This window comes from Camelus bactrianus, chromosome X (assembly GCF_048773025.1).
Source record: "Camelus bactrianus isolate YW-2024 breed Bactrian camel chromosome X, ASM4877302v1, whole genome shotgun sequence".
Taxonomy (NCBI): domain Eukaryota; kingdom Metazoa; phylum Chordata; class Mammalia; order Artiodactyla; family Camelidae; genus Camelus; species Camelus bactrianus.
Window position 1 is genome coordinate 68,824,814 of NC_133575.1, and position 21,016 is coordinate 68,845,829.

Sequence of the window (21,016 nt, forward strand, 5' to 3'; positions counted from 1 at the left end):
GCTCCCATCCAGTGTGCCTGCATTTTGTATTTCTCCATGATGTTTTATCCTCCACAGAACCTACATTTTCATTGAGTGCCCTACTGCTCAACACAAAATTCCTTGTACATGGATAAGCCTTGGGAAGTAAACATCTGCTAACTAATAGCTCAAGAACCAACAGCAGTTCCTCCTCTTATTAAACCTCAACCCTACCCCATAAAATCTTCCTCTTCCAGTCTCTAAACCAAATTACCTTCTCTATCTACAATCTTCTGTTGTCATCTCTCCTACTTTCCCACATGGCATCTCTAACTCCTAATTTATCAATTCAAATTTCTATATTTGGCCCATATTATTTGTTTCTTCTGGGTTATTCTTCCCACTTCCCATAATATCACAATTCCCTCATCCCCAAACATAAGCAAATACTTCAACGACCTCTCCATTTTAAGAAAAAGTTTAAATTTCACTTTCAAGAAGTCTGCCTTAACCCAACCACATCCATCATTCTGTTACTCAATGCCCCCACCATACAGTCATGCAGTTTACCTTGCATTTATCAGTTCCTTTTTAGTCCTTCAGTTGTTCTGTATATATTTTATCTTCATCTAGACTTTCATTCCCTTGAGAGGAGAGCCTGAAATCTTTTCTTGTGTGCCCCTCACAATATCTCCTGCACTGCTCTACAGATGAGGTATCTAACAAATGCTTGATGAATAAATGGTTTATACAAGCAAAGGATGGAGATATAAATATATATTTACATAAAAATTTATAAACATATACTTAAACCTGAAACAAACATTTGTAGAAAACACAAAAATATCAGGCCAGAAAAAAAAACAATAAATTACTTAAGATTTTAATTTAATCAAAAGGCTGGGTGCAGTGAAAAAAGGTGCCTTGTTAAAATGAACCCAATGAACACTACAATAAGAAAGGGTAAAATCAAACCAAAACATATTTTATAAATTTATGAAGATGACTATAAAAAAACTTATTTTAAGTGTCAAGAAATCAAATACTATGCTACTTTTTGTTATAATCTAGCAAAGTTCAACTAAATTTAATGAAAAACAGTGGTATTAATGTCAAAAGAATAATTTTCAGATCTAGGAAAATTACTATTTAGTGGGGAAAGTTTTAATCCTGGATGCAACACATAGCAGACATTAGGCAAGTCACTTAACCTCTCAGATTCCCCATCTATGAAATGGAGATCATTCCATCTGCCTTAACTTTCATGAGGCTGTTGTAAGATAAATGAGTTAACATATATAAAGACTATTTTATAAACTCTAAAAGGTTAATCAAACATAAGATACTGTTAAATTTCCCACAGGTCAACTGCAATGCAAAACACATGTCCTTAGGTTTTCTGAGATCACATATTGAAAGCTCTCTGGCTACATAACCATGTAACAGCATCACTGCCTTTAAGAGACATTAAAAATAAGGAGCAGTAACATGATATATGATTTATGTATTTTCCACAGAATTGTTCACACTTGCTTTACATTCACTTTCATTATTTTGAAAACCAGTAAACCAAAGTGTGTTCCATGAGGGATCTAAGGTGACAACTGTCAGCAAAAAGTTCCATGCTGAGAGACTAAACTTGGAAATGACAGGCTATTTAATTATACTTTACAGATAAGACAGAATATGGCAACTTCTCTTTTTATAGCTCATGATGATGACCCCTGGGAAACTGAGCACAGCAACTGATCTGGTCAGTATCTCTCCATGACATTCTGAGAAAGGGGGATTTCTAGAGTGAATGAAATGCATTAACCAGTACTGGACAATCTGGAAAATGTAAGTCAGAATACTTTGGCATAAGCTTACAAAAGGAAATTATTCTTTGTGAATTTGTTCTACATCCATAAGCTATTAAGTTTTACTATTCACAACATCATAATTTGGTGAAATTCTTAGCACTACAAGCAAACATATGCAATAAAAACACAGTAGTGTCCCTACTTTCCATTAACAACCACTGCAATATTTTTGGAGTTCTGCCAAAGTTGAATACTTAACTAGAAGTTATAAAGACACCAGAAAACTCCCAAACTCCACTTAATTTCTCAGTAAGCAAAATTCTGTTCATCAAAAAGGACTTAACTTCCCTCAAATTTAAACCTTTCTACTGTGGTTAAAAAAAACACAACATTTTCTTTAAAAAGATAATTCAACCTTTGAAGTACACTTCAGAATGAAATAACTCAATTTTATTAATTTTAAAGTATTTGAAAAGTATAAAAACACATTTGTCAGTTGCAAGTGAATGTGACTGAATTATAAGCTCTCAAAGGAACCTTTGAGTTCTAAAATGCTACTATGAATCTAACATATTATAAAGGGGAAAAATCTGCATCATTAGTTCTTATTAAAATTTTCAATATGAAAACAGATTGACAAATGAAATCTAGTGTCATTTATATCACTAATTTGAATTTCAAAGGACACTTACAATACATTATAACAATATTCTGAGATAATTTTACCTACCACAACTGCTTTGCTGAATGCATTTTTTACCATTTGCCACAATCTATACATAACTCTGAGAATTTGGGGGTACAAATTCTGATATTATCTAGTATTGCTTATCAATTAATGGTAGTAACAAGAGAATACCTCAAAGTGAATGTCTTATTAGTGCCTTGTAATAGTCACCTTTTTAGATAAGTCAAATGAAAAATTGCCAACCAGCTGGTTAATTTATTTAGCACAGGTGTTCACTGTTTATTTTTCAGTCATTTGCACTTTTTCCCTCCAGTATAGCTTGTTGCAGAAATGGGATTCTTTTACTTTGATGTATGCACTTTGTTCTAAGGCTGTTCATTCATTTCTGACTTGCACAGTGTATGTTATACTGCTACCCAGCTGTTTATTCCTGCAAATAAACGTTTAATGGTTACTCATAAGAGTTACAAAAATCAGACCATCCAAAAGTTGTTGTTCCGGAAAACAGCAATATAAAGAAAAAAACTACTGTAATCAATTTTGAATTGCTGCAATATAATATATTTGTAGTTGTATTTCCTTATTTGTTACCAGCTTAAAATGTTCACACACTGTAGAATATAGCTAAAATATATAGCTAAAATATCGACCTCTTGTCACATTTCTCTAAGAACAAAACTTCCTAAGGTAGTGTACAACAGGTACTGTTGGCTACCTACTCAAACATCATCCTTGTCCTCCTTGTCACAAGAGCTGCAATTTTGCTCCAATATCAGGTAGAAGGTGCCCAGAATTAAGGCATGGGGCATAGCTGATCAAAACCAATTACGGTAATTTTACTGCTCTTTGCTAGTGATTGATTTAGGAGTGAGGAGTTTACTTAGTTTTAGCCAATGAGACAAGGGGAGAGCCTGCTGGGGGCTCCTGGGAAACACTCCCTGGTAAAGTAATAACAAAAAAGCACACACGTTAGAAAAAACTCTCTTCCTCCATTTCACATTTAGAGATTTTTGTTGTGTGACAACCTGTTCAGAATTGGGGCACCTATCTTATAACTCTGGACTGAAAGCTAAGAGAAGTGCAGAGCAGCTACCCCAGAACGCTGATGTGATTAAGATTCTCAATTAGCATATTCTGCAAGGACCAACCAAGCCACCCACCTGCCTACCCTCCCACCCACCATCCATCTACTTGTTTAAACCATTTTTAGTTAGGCACTGCGTCACTTGCAACCTAAAACCTACTTGTACACAGTGATGAACCAGAGTTTCCTCTAAATTATAAAACTTACAGGTGATTTTTCATTTTTAAAAATTTTGTATTTCTCTCTTATCGGTATTATTACATTTTTGCCCAAGAAGCTCATGTTATTGAGAAAATGTTTAAATTAAAATTTTAGAATCTAAAATAAATAAGCAGAATTTTAGACTATTACAATATCTTTACTTTGGTATCAGTCCACTAGAGAGTTGGTTCATTTGCAAATCTAAGAAGCACATTTTTATACTGCTTTAACATTATCATGCCCAAAAAGGGAAACAATGTTCAGTACGATGCCAAAAGCGGGGGGAGGAGGGGAGCAAAAAAGGTGACAAGTTCTTGCCAATATTTTAGAAAGATAAAAATCACTTCTTACTAAAGAAACTACATGACATTATGCAATTAATAGGCAACAATCTTACCTAAGAGCTGTTTGAGTTTGTGCAAATTAAGTGTGAATTAAGGTATTGTGCCTTTTTCATAGCTTGTTGACTATTGAAGACCAGAAACAGTAGCTACTTTTATTCCCCCAATAAACTACAGAAACATCCTGTGGCGAATAAACTACAGTCACAACAAGTAAAGGATATGGGATTCATCCCTTGTCCTTCTGACACTGGGAGTTAGGCACTTTAATTCCCCATTATAGATACAACTACTTTACAATACTAAGTAAGTAATATTCTACTAAATTAAAAAAGCAAATGTATTTAAGGTGCTAGTTTTCACAAAGGAAAATATTTTATTCACTTGGTGGAATGGCTCCCTTGATGTGCCTACATGCATTTTATCTGATGCCTGAAATACAACATGATACAATGGAAACAGACAGATATGTTCAAATCTGGGCTCTGCTGTCTCTGGCTCTCCCTGATTATAGCACAGATTAAATGAAAATTGAATGAAATAAAATATGTAAAGCACCAGCTTATAGCAGTTGCCAAAAAGATAGTACCCAATAAATGCTAGTCCTTTTTCACTTCCCTTCCATAAGTCAACTGTACAATCACAAAACTTGTTTCAATAAAAAGCAATCTTGCTACAGCAAAAGTACTTCTGGTCCAAACTAGAAATTGTCTCACTTATTACAAGCAGCACACAGGGGAACAAAGCATGGATAAAACAAAACAATCTGGATAGTTTTTTACAGAATTTGTGATAACTGGACTTAAGCTACGATAACAGAATGATCACTACAATTTCTATTTTAATATTTAGCCTAATTATGCAATAATCAAAAAGTACTAATTTAGTGTTTAAAAGATCACGAAAACATTTCGATTGAACAGTACAGAACTATTTTTGAAAATAAGTAAAGTCAACAATGACAAAAGAAATAATGCGCTACCCTATACATTTACATTAAAATATGGTGTTACTGACTTGCCATGTATTTTCAGGTACTTTCCAAGCAGGGGTGACGGGTTTGCACTGATCTACTTGCATCCTTGCCCAGTCCTGCTTATAATCAGAGATTAATAAATCAAGAGGTTACTAGTCATGGCTATAATATTACTTGTGGCCAAGAGACAGGCACTATTCTTCCTTGATGAAATAACAAGTAACATATGTGAGAATCAAGTCATAGATTTGGGCCTAATAAACATCAGCTCTGTAAATAAGCTAAATAATCTGGTCCAAAATGGGAAGACAAGTCATTACATTTCAGCCTTCGTATCATTATAAAGCTATCTTTACATGATATTTTGGAAATTTACCAAAATGTTTAAAACAATATTTTATATATGTAGTGTACCAAGGATTGAGGTTTGACTTCTATCTATTTGCTTGATGCAATTAAATACAGTAAACTCTTGGCATGAATGACCATTAAAGTGTAAGACTTTCGGGAATTTGTCATTTGCTCAGATTGTGGATTTGACTTGCATGTGCTGAGAGAGCTGTGTACAAGGCCAAGATTATCAGCAAGTGAGAGAACCTAAATGATTGCCCAGCATTAGCATAAAATTATAAGTCCTCAGGAAGTGATAATAACTTCCTTTATGAAAAAAGTACTCATTAAGTGAGCCTAAGGATACGTAGAAAATATAATTAACTTGTGCTATGTGGCTATGGACAGAAAACACATGACTCTCAATAGAAAACAGACTCTAAAAAAAAGCCAATGGAAAGGAAAACATAAAATGGCTCCTCTTTGCAGAAAACATGACTGTCTATGCAAAACTACCAGGGAATCTACAAAAAATTTTCAAGAACTAATAAGCAAGTTCAGCAAGATTTCAGGATACAAGATGAATGCATAAAAATCAATTATATTTTAATATACTAATAATGAACATGTGAAAAGCAAAATTCAAAAGGCAATACCACTTACAATTGCTCCAAAGAAAATTCAATACTTAGGTATACAATTAACAAAACATGTACACAATTGGCATGCTGAAAATTACACAATTCTGTAGAAAGAAATCAAAGACAACCTCCCTTAAATGAGTGACGTACCCTGTTGATGGATTAGAAGACTCAAAATAACGAAAATGTCAATTCTTCCCAAGTTGATCTGTAGCTTTAATGTAATTCCTATCAAAATTCCAGCAACATTTTCTAGACATAGACAAGCTTATTAAAATATTTCCATGGAAAGGCACAGATGCTAGAATAGCTAAAACAATCTTGAAAAAGAAGAATCAGTTTGGAGAAACCATTCTTACTGACATTAAACCCTACTAGATAGCTGTAGTAATCAAGACTGTGATGTTGACCTGGGAAAAGACATATAAATCAATGGAACAGAAAACAGAATCCAAAAATAGATCCATCCAAGTACTGCCAATTGATTATTGGCAAAGATGCAAACGTAATTCAATGGAGAAAAAAACAGCCTTTTCAACAAATGGTACTAAAGCAACTGGATATTTTTAGGTCAAAAAAAAAAGGAACATTGACCTAAACCTCACACCTTATACCAAAGTTAATTCAAAGTTAACCAGGGAATTAAATGTAAAACATAACACTCTAAAACATTTTTTTAAATAAGAGAAAATCTCTTGGCTCTACAGCTAGGCCAAGAGTTATCAAATGTGATACCAAAAGCATAATCCACAAAAGAAAAAAACTGATGAATTGGCCTTCATCAAAATTTAAAATATTTGCTCTGCTAAATAATCCTGTGTAAAAAGGATGAAAGACAAGCTACAGACTGGGGGAAATATTTGTAAACCACATATCTAACAAAGGATACATTTAGAATATATAAAGAACTCTCAAAACGCCACAGGAAAAAAATCCATCCAATTAAAAAGTGAGCAAAAGACATGAACAGATATTTCACTGAAAAAGACATATGGATGCTAAATCAGAATATGAAAAGATGTTCAAAATTAGCCATCAGGGAAACACAAATTAAAGCCACAATGTGATATCACTACACACCTATCAGATTGGCTAAACTAAAAAATTACACCACCAAATGATTGTGAGGATATGGAGAAACTGAATCACTCATACATGTCTGGTGGGAATGTAAAATGGTACAGCTTCTTTGGAAAAGTTTGTCAGTTTCTTCTAAAACTAGACATGCAATTACCATATGACCCAGCAACTGTACACTTGGACCTTTATTCCAGAGAAATGAAAATTGATGTTCACTCAAAATCCTGTAAGCCAATGTTTATAACATTTTCAGTTGTAACAGACAAAAATGGAAACAGCCTAGATGTTCTTCAATGGGTGAGTGATTAAAGAAACTAGTGCATCGCTCCTGTGGAATACTACTCATCAAAAAAAGGGATCAAACTATTGATGCATGCAACAACCTGGATGAATCTCCGGGTAACTACACTCAGCGAAAAAAGCCAATGACAAAAGGTTACATACTGTACAGTTCCATTTACATAACGGTCTCAAAATGACAAAATAAGAGAGCTGGAAAACAGATTAGTGGTTGCCAGGAGTTAGGGACTGGGGGAAGGGTAGGAAGGAGATGAGGTGAGGTTATAAAATGGCAACAAGAGGGATCCTTGTGGTGATTGAACTGTTCTGTTCTCTAAGTTGACTGGGGTGATGGTTACATGAACCCACATGTGTTAAAACTGTACAGAACTAAACAGACACATGTGCGCACATGCACCCTATGTCCACAAAATGTAACATTACCATCAATAACACATATGTAAAAAAAGCAGTAATAACAAAAAGCCTGTACCATATTTCACATTTACAAAAGGGGATTTACAAAGAATTTTGTGATGTATCCCACAAGAATGTCAAGGATCTACTACACAGTGATATCCTTACTCAGGGAGAAAAAGAGGGAATTTTCTAGAAAACCAAAACTAGTCTCTCAAAATGATGACATCTTCATTCTAATCATTTTTAATACTCATGTTCCTAAAATGTATTTCAAATCCCCCCACCTTTTCAAGTGGAGTAGAGAGAACATAATTGAACTTTTGCCTGAAGACACCGGGATATAATTATGGTCATCAGTTGTTTCACTGTGCTATAAAACAATGATGTCCTTCAGAGATCCTGATACAAAAGGCCATTAGCCCCTACACAAAAAAGGCCCAAAGACTGCTCTCAGCTTGCTGATTCTGTCTACTCTTCCTCTGTTAGTCTATCAACTAACTCCTAAAATAGCAGCATGGTAGACCCCAGGGGGACTTTTGAGATCACCTAGTCCAAACCACTCATGTTTTGAAACAGTAAAACAGAGGCCCAGAGAGGGGATGTCTTTCGCTCAGTATCACACAGTCAGTTGAATCATAAAGGCAGGACTGTAACCCTGGTCTCTGCGTGGTCCTCAATGTGCTTGCCTCTAGCAGATACCCCTTTCCTATCTGCTGCTTTAAACTACTATAGTAGAAAAACCAGAAAGTAGGGTTGTCAGAAATATGTATTCAACAGGTTTTTGATTTAAGTCTGTGGGTCCCGGGTGATGCTCTCTCATATAAAATAAATCTTTGTGGCAGCTATTTGGGCCTTAGCCTTTTCACATAATTCCAAGTTTGTGGTCATGATCCAAAAGGTTAAGGACATCACAGTCTGGCTGGGGGCTAAGAAAGGCACTGTTATTCCTGTTTACTCATATCCACAGCACTTATTACAGACACATGGATTTTCCGTATTTCCTCCACTGGACACTCTCAGGGCTCTTCCTGCTTACTATAGCATTAATAACCAGCTACCCTTTCCAAGTAAATACTTTCCAAGTATTCCAAGTAATAACCAGCTACCCTTTCCAAATACAGAACATGATCCCAGTTCACCTCTTGTTGAAGAGGAATATAAAGCAGAGTTCTACTTCTCTGTTTTAAAACAAACCTTCCACCACCAATCTCAACACTATGAGAAGTTCCAAAAATGAAACTGAAGAGATCAGCAATGGAAAACAAGATGATTTCCTCTGCACTCAAAATGTGTCATTGTAGTCATTAGAAACCATAAATAACTGTCATGAAGAGTAATCAGAGGCCTTGAAATAGCAGAAGTACCTCTCAAAGGGCCTGCGTGTGACTGCCACTATATTCTAGTCAAGTAGTGTTCATGGACACACAAGAAAGTTACCAAACATTTATTCTTGGTTTCATCAAAGCATATGACTTTTCACTTGAGATCACCTTTTGTTATCAATCTGTCTACACTGGCTCTCTAAACAGTGTCAGAGAGTTCAACCATTTCATACTGAACACCATTTAGAATTATGTAAATTTCAATCTCTATCTGACTTTTCAAAGGTTATCCTTTTGCAGAAAATCATAGAAAATTAACTATGTATTTATGGGACAAAATGCTAGTTACCTGACAGGTATGAATATAGGTTAAGAAATCAACCACAAATTCCCCAACTTTTCACAGGTTCAGGTCACACTTACCACTGTGCCACAAGGATATGTCTGACAGAGCACATCCTGAAGAATCTCTAGTGTCTTGGATTTAAAGTTTTAATTACTATTAAAAAACCTGACAGTCTGATGTTGTAAATCCCTCAACTCTGTAACTACTTGAATAATTTCTCTGAACTACATGACTGCATGATTGCTACCTTTCAGCCTATCCACCATATCATCTGAAAAAATTAACTATTTCAATTGTTTTAAAACAATGAATTCTTTCACTCAGAAGGAGACTCTGACAACATTCTTACTTCCCAGTGTTCTCTCCTAACCTACAAAAATATGTCCTCAAGTGTTATGGCCACTCAGTTTGATTTTTTAAATTCAAAATTATAACTTTCCATTTTGCTGCACTTACTATTATCTAAGAAGAGTTAAGAAGAACACTGGACTAGGACTAAAAAGCCCTGGGCTTTAATCTTGGACTCCACCACTATCCAGCTTAGGTATGGCCCTCACATTTATCAAGCCATGTGACTTTCAGCAAATTAATCTCTTTGAGCTCCACTGAGGATTCTGCAAAAAATCTGACTAATTCTATTTGTTCTATCCTAGCACAAAACTATTGTAAGGCTCAAATAAGATAATGTACTTAAAAAATCTTGGTAAATTATAAGTCACAAATGTTAAGATATTAACTAAACAGAAAACTGAAAGTTATATTTTATTTTTTCTTCCAATTTTATTGATATAATTGACAGCACTAAGTTTAAGCTATACAGCATAACGATCTGATTTACATATATCATGAAGTGATTATCATAATAAGTTTAGTGAACATTCATCATTCTTTTATAGATAAAAAATTAAAGGAATAGAAAAAACATTTACTCTAACAACTTTCACATATAACACAGAGATGTGTTACTTAAAGGTATCAGGTTATACATTACATCCCTGGCACTTATTTATTTTATAACTGGAAGTTTGTACCTTTTGACTGTTTTCATCCAATCCTCCCCCCTCCCAATCCCCCACACCCCACCTCTGGTAACCACAAATCTGATCTCTTTTCTATGAGTCTGTTTGTTTGTTTGTTTGTTTGTTTTTGAAGTTTGTGACAATACTGATGGACCTAGAAGGTATTACGCTAAATGAAATAAGTCAGGTAAAGACAAATACTATATGATTTCATTTATATGTGGAATCCAAAAAAATAACACAAATGAACAAACATAACAAAATTGAAAGTCACATTTTTAAAAACTCAAACCAGCATATCAAGTAGACTTATAGCAACCAATGCCATATAAATCCTCACTGTTGGCTTCTTCTGAAGATGTGTGAATAAGAAGTCATTAACTTAGTTTATCCTGAATAAATACCTTTCATACCTGGCATAACAGAACACTTCCACATGTTGAATGGTTTTGTCCTTTTTGCTAAGAGCAATGGCTTCTTCGTTTTCAAGGATCTTCTCTTGCCATGCTGGGCATTCATTCACAATGTCACTGTTTTCCTAAACAAAATACATATGAGAATTTTAATTAAGTTGGGTAATCTGAACTTCTACTTCTCTGAGAAAATTTATACCTTTCTAAATTCATGCTTTTCCTTGCATCCCATCAAAACTCAAAAAAAGGACATCACTTCAAGGTCACTGAAGCAACTCCAGTGTGTATGCCAACTTCAAAGGAAGGAGAGGAAGACAAATTGTAAAAATTTATCCTATCAAAACCTAGTTCTGGTTTATAGATTTCTATCAGGATATGTGACATTTTGATGCAGTCATTTGTTCATGGCTCTTTTGATACTGCTTAAAAACCAGGACAATGAACCCTCCATCTGCTGAGACTCAAGCATATCTGATGCATATATTACTTTTTTTTCTGCTTTTTTGGGGGGTGGGAGGATTAGGTTTGCTTATTCATTTATTTGTTTATTTATTTTAATGGCAGTACTGGGGATTGAACCCAGGACCTTGTACATGCTAAGAATGCACTCTACCACTGAGTTATACCTTCCCCTCTTTACCTGTTAATAATAAAGTTTTTACCTTTGTTGCCAAAACAGCAGGCTCAAAATTACTTCATTCTACTTACTTTCAGCTCTCTGAAGGTTGGTCACTAGCAATGGCAAATTTTAATTATATGTAAAAGTATTTTTGAAAAGTACTCAGCCCAAAAGAACTAAGGACTTTATAATAAACAACCTGAGTATTTTATATTCAAAAAGACAATAAAAAAAGAATATATAACAAATCATGTCAACTCTCCCTAAGGACTGAAAGTGGACTTTTAAATTTTTCAATAATTCCTTTTTTTATTGAGTTTTAGTCAGTTTACAACGTTGTGTCAAATTCCAGTGTAGAGCACAATTTTTCAGTTATACATGAACATACATATATTCATTGTCACATTCTTTTTCACCGTGAGCTACAAGATCCTGTATATATTTCCCTGTGCTATACAGTATAATCTTGTTTATCTATTCTACATATGACTGTCAGTATCTACAAATTTTGAAATCCCAGTCTGTCCCTTCCCATCCCCATCCCCCCTGGCAACCACAAGTTTGTATTCTATGTCTATGAGTCTGTTTCTGTTTTGTACTTATGTTCTTTTTTTTTTTTTTAGATTCCACATATGAGCGATCTCATATGGTATTTTTCTTTCTCTTTCTGGCTTACTTCACTTAGAATGACATTCTCCAAGGACACCCATGTTGCTGCAAATGACGTTATGTTGTCATTTTTTATGGCTAATTACATTTTATGGAGAAAATTATATGATATAATACTCGAATTCAGGGGATTTTTGAAGACGTCAAGATCTACTTTTGCCAAAAGTCAAGGATCAATTTTTAATCTGTTTGAAATTTTAGTGGGGAGGATAAGGGCTCAGTGGTATAGCGCACGCTTAGCATGCATGAGGTCCTGGGTTCAATCCCCAGTGCCTCCATTAAAATTTTTTTTTAAAATAATAAATGGTCTTAACATTTTGTTTAAAAAGTAATCTATTTGATACACATCTCTCAGAGAAAAACTCTTTTAAATGCATGATATATACTCAATGAACTACTGGTGAAAGATAACTTCAATATCCTTTAAGTAAATTCACCTCAGAAAATTTCTAAAGTTACAGATTTCATAAAGTAGAACCATAACCATTTTTAAAAGACTTCACTGTTCTGAATTTAACATTTTAAACTGAAGAAAAGTAATGGCAGACAGCAATTATTATCAAGTGTAATTATTAGACGGCATTAAATATCTCAACATAAATAGAAGAGGAGGTGATGGACAGGAACTCTGAACATGTAGACATGGGGTTATCAGCCTGAAAAAAGAATTACAGACCAGGGACAGAGAGTGAAGGGAAAAAGCATACAGTGACAGAGTCAAGATCGTGGAGTAAAAGAAGCATTAAAATAAAAGAAACATCCACAAAAATATTTTTAGTTCAATAAATCTAACCCATTACCAAAATTTATTTTTTTTAAAACTCTTTCATTCACCAAAAGTTTCCATTCAGACAATTAGGGTATTTTTGTTGTTGTTCTGAGAATTTAGACTCAATTTTCTCATGGAAGTACTAAATATGCCTCAATATAAGGTGACTCTCACACATAATTCCCAAGGGTAAGGTTCAAAAAAGGGTTTCTGACCAACATAAACAGATGAATATTTAAGGCATACAGATAAAAAATAGTTAAATGAAACTATTTATAACATTTACTTTATTGATTTATACATAGTTTGGATTATTACATGAAATGCTACATTACAAGCATTGCTTGTTTCTCCACATTCTCATTTCATGCAACATTATTCAAACTGAATCTTCACTGCATCTTCAACATCAACATCTCTGTCATCACTTGAGGCACTTTTTGAGTCAACTATACTATTAAATCAATCAGTATAACTACAAAGCTCAGTGTGGTCCTTGGTACATGGTAAATGCTCAAGTCGTGGCTGTATTATTCTTAGCTAACTGAATACAATTTTCTAGAGTATATCATCCTCCTTTCCCAAATGTCTAAACCTTTTTGAGATACAGCAGTTTCTGATTCCACATATGATGCTCTCAGTGGGAATTCCATTTCAAGTCACGTATACCATTTACAGAAAATAGGACAGTTTTTTTAATAGCTCATAAAAATTGGTAAACTCCACGACATAACCAACTCCCCATGTCAGTATGCTGTAAATGATCTCTAAGAAAACTTCTTGGTAATGACATCCAACAGTTGTTAGCAGTGAGATCCTACCCTTAGGAAAACAATTACTAAATATTAAATATTATATTAAATTTCTTTCCTTGCTTTTTGTTTTACTGATTCTGTCAGGTGACTTCTAGGAATATACAAAACCACCAATGACTGATGAGATCATTTCAAATTAATGTCCCTTCCCCAAATATTTGTTTTTTTCCCCAAAATATACTTAGTTAAAGGACAATTAGTAATACGTGAGTTTTATAAGGACTGAAATATTTTTTTCTGAAAGACTATTTTGCAGAAAAAAATCTTGCCTTATATTTGAGTGTACAGAGTAATCAGAAAATGGTATCAAATATGTATGATTTATTCTTCAGTCAACATATCTATTTATTTTTAAAAAGTGCTGTGTTTTAGAAGCATCAGAAAAATATTAGCTGAAAAGGTGACTGTACAATTTTTGTTAAATAAGTAAATAAAAATAAGTTACCCGTTTTATATTACAGATGAAACTTAGTATATTCTTCAATGCAGGGTTATTATGTTACACAAAATACAATCTAGTAGATTAAAAATCAGATACGAACTTTACCTGGTGTTCCTTTAGCCAGGACAACAGTCCTGAAAAGCTAAAACTGGCCCAGTTTCCTCCATAGTAGCTTCTTCTGTAACAATAAAAAGTAAGAGTAAAGAAGAGGGTATGAAAATCAAGAAAGTGATCTTTATCCCATTTCAGTTTCAACATTGCTACCTCAGAGTTCAAAAAGCACACATAATTGGGCTGCTGAGATTAGAGGAGATAGTAGAAAAAAAAATAAATAGAAGTGGGCCTTTCAGACCCCAAAGGTAACTTTTGGTTGTATAAGGAGTTTAAAAAAAATCTTTTTGGCTTCCTTAGAGTTTTCTGCACTGCTCAAGGGCCACTAATCATGTGATTGTAAACAGCCTGATATGTGCACTGAGCAGGTAACATGAACAAATTTGACTCCTGGGTTAATAAAAATGGCTGGGAAGAAAACCTTGGTATATCTCAAAGAAAGCCACTGGAAAAACTGCTAAGCTTTCCACAAGCAGTAAGTACCAACTGCTACAGCACCACCACCAAACCCATCTCCCATGCCTAAATAAATAAATACATCTTGTGTATATATATACAGACATAATTGGCTACTCTAGATCTAGTGGAAGACCCTGTGCCATTCTTAGCCTTCAGGGTCAAAAATAAAAGTAGATCCTGGGATGCAGTTATTCACATCAGGACTTCAGTGATAAGTATAACAGGAACAATATTCCCACTGATAACTGTGTGAAATATGATTCTTCATTCCACAGTCCTGTGTAGATCACTCAGTTTTAGAGAACCCAGAGGTCTCCTAACTAGGATCAGGTAAACCTTGTAGACACTGGACTTCTGATTAACTTCTATAAGTAGCAGACTTTTGACAACCAGAACTCTCTAATTCTACACTACATATCAGGCTGCCAGATCCTTAACAAAACTCATCACGTTTATTGATCCTTTGTACAATGAGCCCCAAAGTACACTCATTCCAACTAGAACATCCACTCTACTTCGGGGAGACTCTTGGTTTTGTTTCCATTTTCATTTTTGCTTCTCTGTATCTTTCTCTAATGAAGTAAAAATCTATATAAGATCTTTCTAACTCAGAGACATAGTAAACAAACTTATGGTTAACAGCGGGGAAAGAGGGTAGGAAGGGATAAATTGGGAGTTTGAGATTTGCAAATACTAACTACTATATATAAAATAGACCAAAATAAATTTCTTCTGTATAGCACAGGGAACTATATTCAGTATCCTGTAGTAACCTATAATGAAAAATATGAAAACAAATATATGTATGTATATGTATGACAGAAACATTATGCTGTACGTCAGAAATTGACATATTTTAACTGACTATACTTCAATTTAAAAACTTTAAAGATCTTTTTGAAATTAAAAATTAAAACCTTTAATATGATATCTAAAATTACACATCCATAATGCTACTAGATATCCTCTCAAAATTCTGATATTTTGCTCCTTAATCAACTGTTGACATGGGCGTTAAGAACATTCAGCTCTTAGGCTCAAGGATTTTACCAAAAATCACTGCTTTGCTCTAACAGAGAAAAATGGTTAAACACCTGTGAAAGTAGATGTACTAATATAGATCACTACTTTACTTATAATCTCACAGTTCCTCAGGGATAACGCAAATTCGTACATTGTCCAGAATCTCTAGAGGGCTTTAAGTTTTAGAAAGAATTTCAGCTATACTAACAATTCTAGATGTTGGAATCAAGGAAGCCTAGAAACTGTGATTCCTTGGATCAGAGACAACCATGGAAAAAGAAAATGGGCAATAGCTAGTATGGAGGAGGAGGAGGGAAAAGAGAGGGATATTAGAATTAGTGTTTTCTCACAGCAGTTTATATATTCTCTTCTCCTTTGCCTGAGAATAATACACTTCTGCCATCCCTTCCCATCCTCTAAACATAAAACTCAACAAAACTAGAAAAGATCCTGAGTGTTGAAAAAAATAAAACAACCCTGAAGCTGTAATGAAAACCACTGCCTTTTTTTTTTATTAAAACCACTGTCTTTATATTTTTTGTTGAGATAGGCTTCTTTTAAGCCACCATAAGGTCCTATGTGAGAAGCTCTGACTAATGGGTGAAAGCTTCAAGACCTAAGTACATTTTAAAGTACATTTTTAATGGATATATCAATTATAAGTGAAAAATACACATCAGGAATCTGATATCAGGTGTAGATGAAGGTTTCTCAGACAGGACATAGAAAGCAGTAAACTACTGATAAATTAGAATTCATCAAAATGAAAAACTTCTCCACCAAATACATCATTTAAAAAAAACGAATGGGGCGGTATAGCTCAGTGGCAGAGCTCATGCTTAGCATGCATGAGGTCCTGGGTTCAATCCCCAGTACATCCACTTAAAAAAAAAAATGAATGGGCTAGGCATTAACTACGAGAAATATTCACCAAACATATCTGACAAAGGACTGGTACCCAGGTTATATAAAGAACACTTCCAACTTTAATAATAAGACAAATATTCAAATTTTTCAAAATGGGCAAAGGGTTTGAATAGACATTTCACAAAGGAAGACAGATGTGGTTAACAAGCACATGAAAAGGTATTCAGTGTTATTAGTCATTGGATAAGGACACATTAAAATAAGCATTAAAGTGGGGAGGGTAGAGCTCAATGGTAAGAGTTTGTGCTTAGCATGCATGAGGTTCTGGGTTCAATCTCCAGTACCTCCATTAAAATAATTAAATTAAATTAAATTAAAAAAATAAAATAAAATAAGCATTAAAAATGAACATAATGAGATACTGCTACACATACATCAGAATAGTTAAAATTTAAAAGACTGACAAGACCACATGTTGGTGTGGATGGCCAAAATGCTCATACATTTTGGTGGGAGTATAGAATGGTACAAAAACTTTGGAAAATTATCTGGCAGTTTCTTACAAAACTAAACATATACCTACCTTATGACCCACTAATTACTTTCCTAGGTATTTACACATGAGGAAAGCGTGTGTTCACAAAAGCACTATACAAGTTTTTTTGATAGCATTTTCATTCATTAATAGCTCCAAACTGGTAACAATTCAAATATCCACCAACTGGAGAATAGAAAAATAAGCTGTGGTATATCCATAGAATGGATATTGTTCACCAATGAAAAGGAAGAAATTGCTGGTACTTACAACACAGATGAATTTCAAAACCGTTATGCTAAGTGAAAGAAGCTTTATCCAAAGAGAGTATATTCTGCATGAGTCCATTTATGTGAAGTTCTAGAACAAACTAAATTAACTGTTCTATGGTGAAAAATATCCTAAGAGTGGTTGCCTCTGAGAGTGGGAGTAAGGGCAGGACTTGACTTTAAAGGGTATGAGGAACTTTCTAGAGCAATGGCAATGTTATTTACCTTGAGAAGGTTCTTAGTTACACAGGTATATGCATTTGCAAAAGCTTATTAAATAGTACACTTAACATCTGTGCATTTTATTGAGTTTTATCTCAAAAAAACACTACAAATAAATAACTCTAGTTAATGATATGTATGCTGAAGTGGTCCAGACTGAAGATACTAGATGTGTACAACTTACTTTGAAATGCATAAAACGCTAAGATGGAATGATGGATGGCTAGAAAAATGAATAAATGGATAGTTATGTAATAAAAGCTAATACAGCAAAATGTTAATGGTAGAATCTAGGTAACAGATATTCAGGTGTTCAGAGTGCAATTTTTTTCAACTTTTCTGTATGTCTGGAAATTATGATAAAATCTGAGAAAACCAAAAATAATCCAACATGAGTTTTCAAACACTGACCATGATGTGCCAATTTCCAATATATTTTCTGCTATTATTAAAAGGCTAAAAAAACTTGAAGAAAGGCCATCTTGTTGTTTCTTTCCATTATTAAACGACCTGAGGTCAGTTCATAGTCAAAATCTATTTTTCTCCCCTATACTTGGTCATATGGTTTTTGACAGACCTAATTGGTTCTAGTATTTTTCCATGCAGCTCCTATTTTCAACTTTTCCTGTCGATGTGCTCTTAACATCAGCATCTGGTGATCTCATCCAATTATGTATGTAAAAGGTGAAACATGGTTTTCATTACTGTGGTCTTTCTGACAAAAGAGGGTAACATACAATAATTAATAAACCCACTATAAGACCAAAGAAGACTTTGACTAAATTCATTTTGCTATTTTGTGTGGTTCTAAACATGGTCTAAAATATCCTAAGGAGAAAGCCAAAGACTTTAGGTACCAAAATCAATATGACAAAGAGGAAAAATTAAAAAGTCAGTAACATTGTCATATACTCTCTAGGACATTATTGTCATAGAAATAGTAACAATTTAAGCCCACCAAATGTTTTCTGAAATTTTACCTTTAAAGATATAGCTTCAGAACTCTGATATTCAAATTCAATGTATAAAATGCTATTTCCACAGCCTTTAAAACTGTTTCTGTAAGGAATAACAAGGCTAGGTTACTACTGGTTTTGTTTTTAAAACCCAGAGATACAATTCATTTTAAGGACAAAGTGAGAACTTCCTGACTGAGAAAAAAAAGGGGAATGGAACACTTTCTGCCAATTTTGTGTCACAAATGCCTCTGTACATCAAGTAAAGGAAAAAGCAGTTTATGATGAAGGATGATATTTATCTCTATTGCCAGGACCACTAGTTTTATATGATGCAAAAGACTTCCTTAAAATTAGAGTCTCTGTGAAACCAGAGAGTGAGCAAACCTAAAACTATTATCTGAAGCTCTCTCAAGTTTCATGATGGAAAAGTGGCCTATAATTTTCTGCTGGAACAGTAAAAATCACAAATGGACATTTCTTATTTTCAAAGATAGAAAAGCCCAATTATCACAGTCTGGCTTAGCACTGCGTGAAATGTTGACCTTAAATCTGTAGAAAACATGGCTTTAATCTTTCTAAAGTTCACCGAATTTATTCACAAAGCTTACTCAGAGTCTCACTAAGTTTTTCCAGACACCAAAAGGAAATAAGTTACACAACTGTCTCCATTAACACCAACCAATAAAACAACAGCAAAAATAGTATTAAAAGAGTAACAAGAGATTTCTCACCATTTACCATAGTGTTTAATGTTAAAGCAACATCACTATGCTTCATGTCTACTAACAGAAAAGAAATACATTACAGGTGGATATAAAGAAAGTTGAACTGTAAGAGAAGGCTAAGCGTTAAACCTATTAAAGAGAGCCTTTTAATTAAATCCTAACAATCTTTTTTCTTATGCATCATAAATGACAAGTCAGTATTGAATATTCAGCAACAACCATAGTTACATGATGCTAAACTACATCCCAGATTGGGAACTAGCTTCTGTAAGCAAGTACAAAAACAATGACAAAAGACAGAGCTACTGACATTCAGGAGCATTCACCTGGGAAACATTTTAATTATTAAGAAAATGAGGAGTTGAAAATGTTTTCAGGCAGGTAGCAGATGGGGTCCAAGCTTGCTCAGTAGAAAAGAGAGGCAGCACAGCTCAAACTCCAGACTTCCCTATTCTACAGTCACTGCTCCTACAATTCCTTTTCCTGGGATCGTAGTAATGGCACCTTCCACTGACAGCATTTTTAATTTTCAAAATTCTGTTCATAACTGTTTTCTCCTGGATTCTTCCAGCAATCTGGTGAGGCAGATCAGGTGTTAATTCACAGACAAGGACCCTGAGATGGGTCTCTGTAAGGATTAAATCAGTTCGGGGTCATACAGCTAAAACTGGCAGGACTGCCATTGAAACTAAGCTTTTACAAACCCTAATCCTGTCCAGTGTAACATAAACAATCCCAAATTTCTAAACCGGCTCACATCATTTAGGCCACAGGATATTATAATGGTAGCTGTGGGTTCAATAAAGCCAAACACAGCGATATCAAATAGCACACCTGGACCTAAATACTAAATTCACCTTTTCCAAAATAGGCAAAATAAAATTGTCAATCCTGGCAATAACATGGGTGTTAATAGGTATTCCAAGAAAAAAAAAGTTTCAATGACAAAATAAATTTGAGAAATGCTTGGTTTAAAGGAGTTAAGCCACCAAAAAAAAAAAGTGGTTTATGGATGGCAGAGCTTCTCAGCACCATTAAATATGTTAATGTCTGTTCTTTCCAAGAAGGAATGAATTCGGTGAACCAATAAGCATTTTTCTTTGAAGCAGCATTTGGTTCATCAGAACATACTCTGAGAAATGCCGACTTAATTCACGTGAAGGGAAAGAAGAAAATTGGGATACTATAAATGTTGAGCTTGTCATTTTCCGTATGTCATTTAATCTTCACATGAATCCTGAGAGATTGGTGCTATAATTATCCCCATTTTAAAATTAGGGGAAAAAAACCCAACCATGAAGTTGAGCGTCTTGTTTTAACTCACTCAGCTAGGAAATGGCAAAGCCCATACTTAATTAAGTCCAAGACATATCAGGCCCCAAACTCTATGCTCTTTCCACTATAACACAGTCTGCTATAGTCTACAAGATTGAGATATTTAAAATTATAAATATAAGCATATAATACAAGTCTTGGAATCTGACTTACTATAAGTAAAGGCAATGGCATCTACTTACAGACATTAGATGGAATGAAGTCTAATTTTTTTTAAATTCTTATTTTTTTATTGAAGTGTAGTCAATTTACAAGGTTAGTTTCAGGTGTATAGCAAAGCAATTCAGTTATACA

At 34.2% G+C, this 21,016-nt stretch overlaps 1 protein-coding gene across 5 annotated transcripts in view; it reads right to left on the minus strand.

Annotated features, from left to right (window-relative positions):
* CHM (CHM Rab escort protein) overlaps positions 1-21,016 on the minus strand; it is a 251,013-nt gene that overhangs the window by 187,962 nt on the left and 42,035 nt on the right. For 4 of the 5 annotated variants that reach the window (XR_012504882.1, XR_012504881.1, XM_074359989.1 and 1 more), the window contains exons 3-4: positions 14,323-14,395; positions 10,895-11,028 (exon numbers count right to left, since the gene is read on the minus strand). Coding sequence is in view for 3 of the 5 variants with exons in the window: in XM_074359989.1 (XP_074216090.1) it covers positions 10,895-11,028; positions 14,323-14,395 (207 nt within the window). In the remaining 2 variants the exon portion in view is untranslated. The remainder of the gene's footprint in view (positions 1-10,894; positions 11,029-14,322; positions 14,396-21,016) is intronic. The other variant, XM_074359990.1, reaches the window with a different exon arrangement.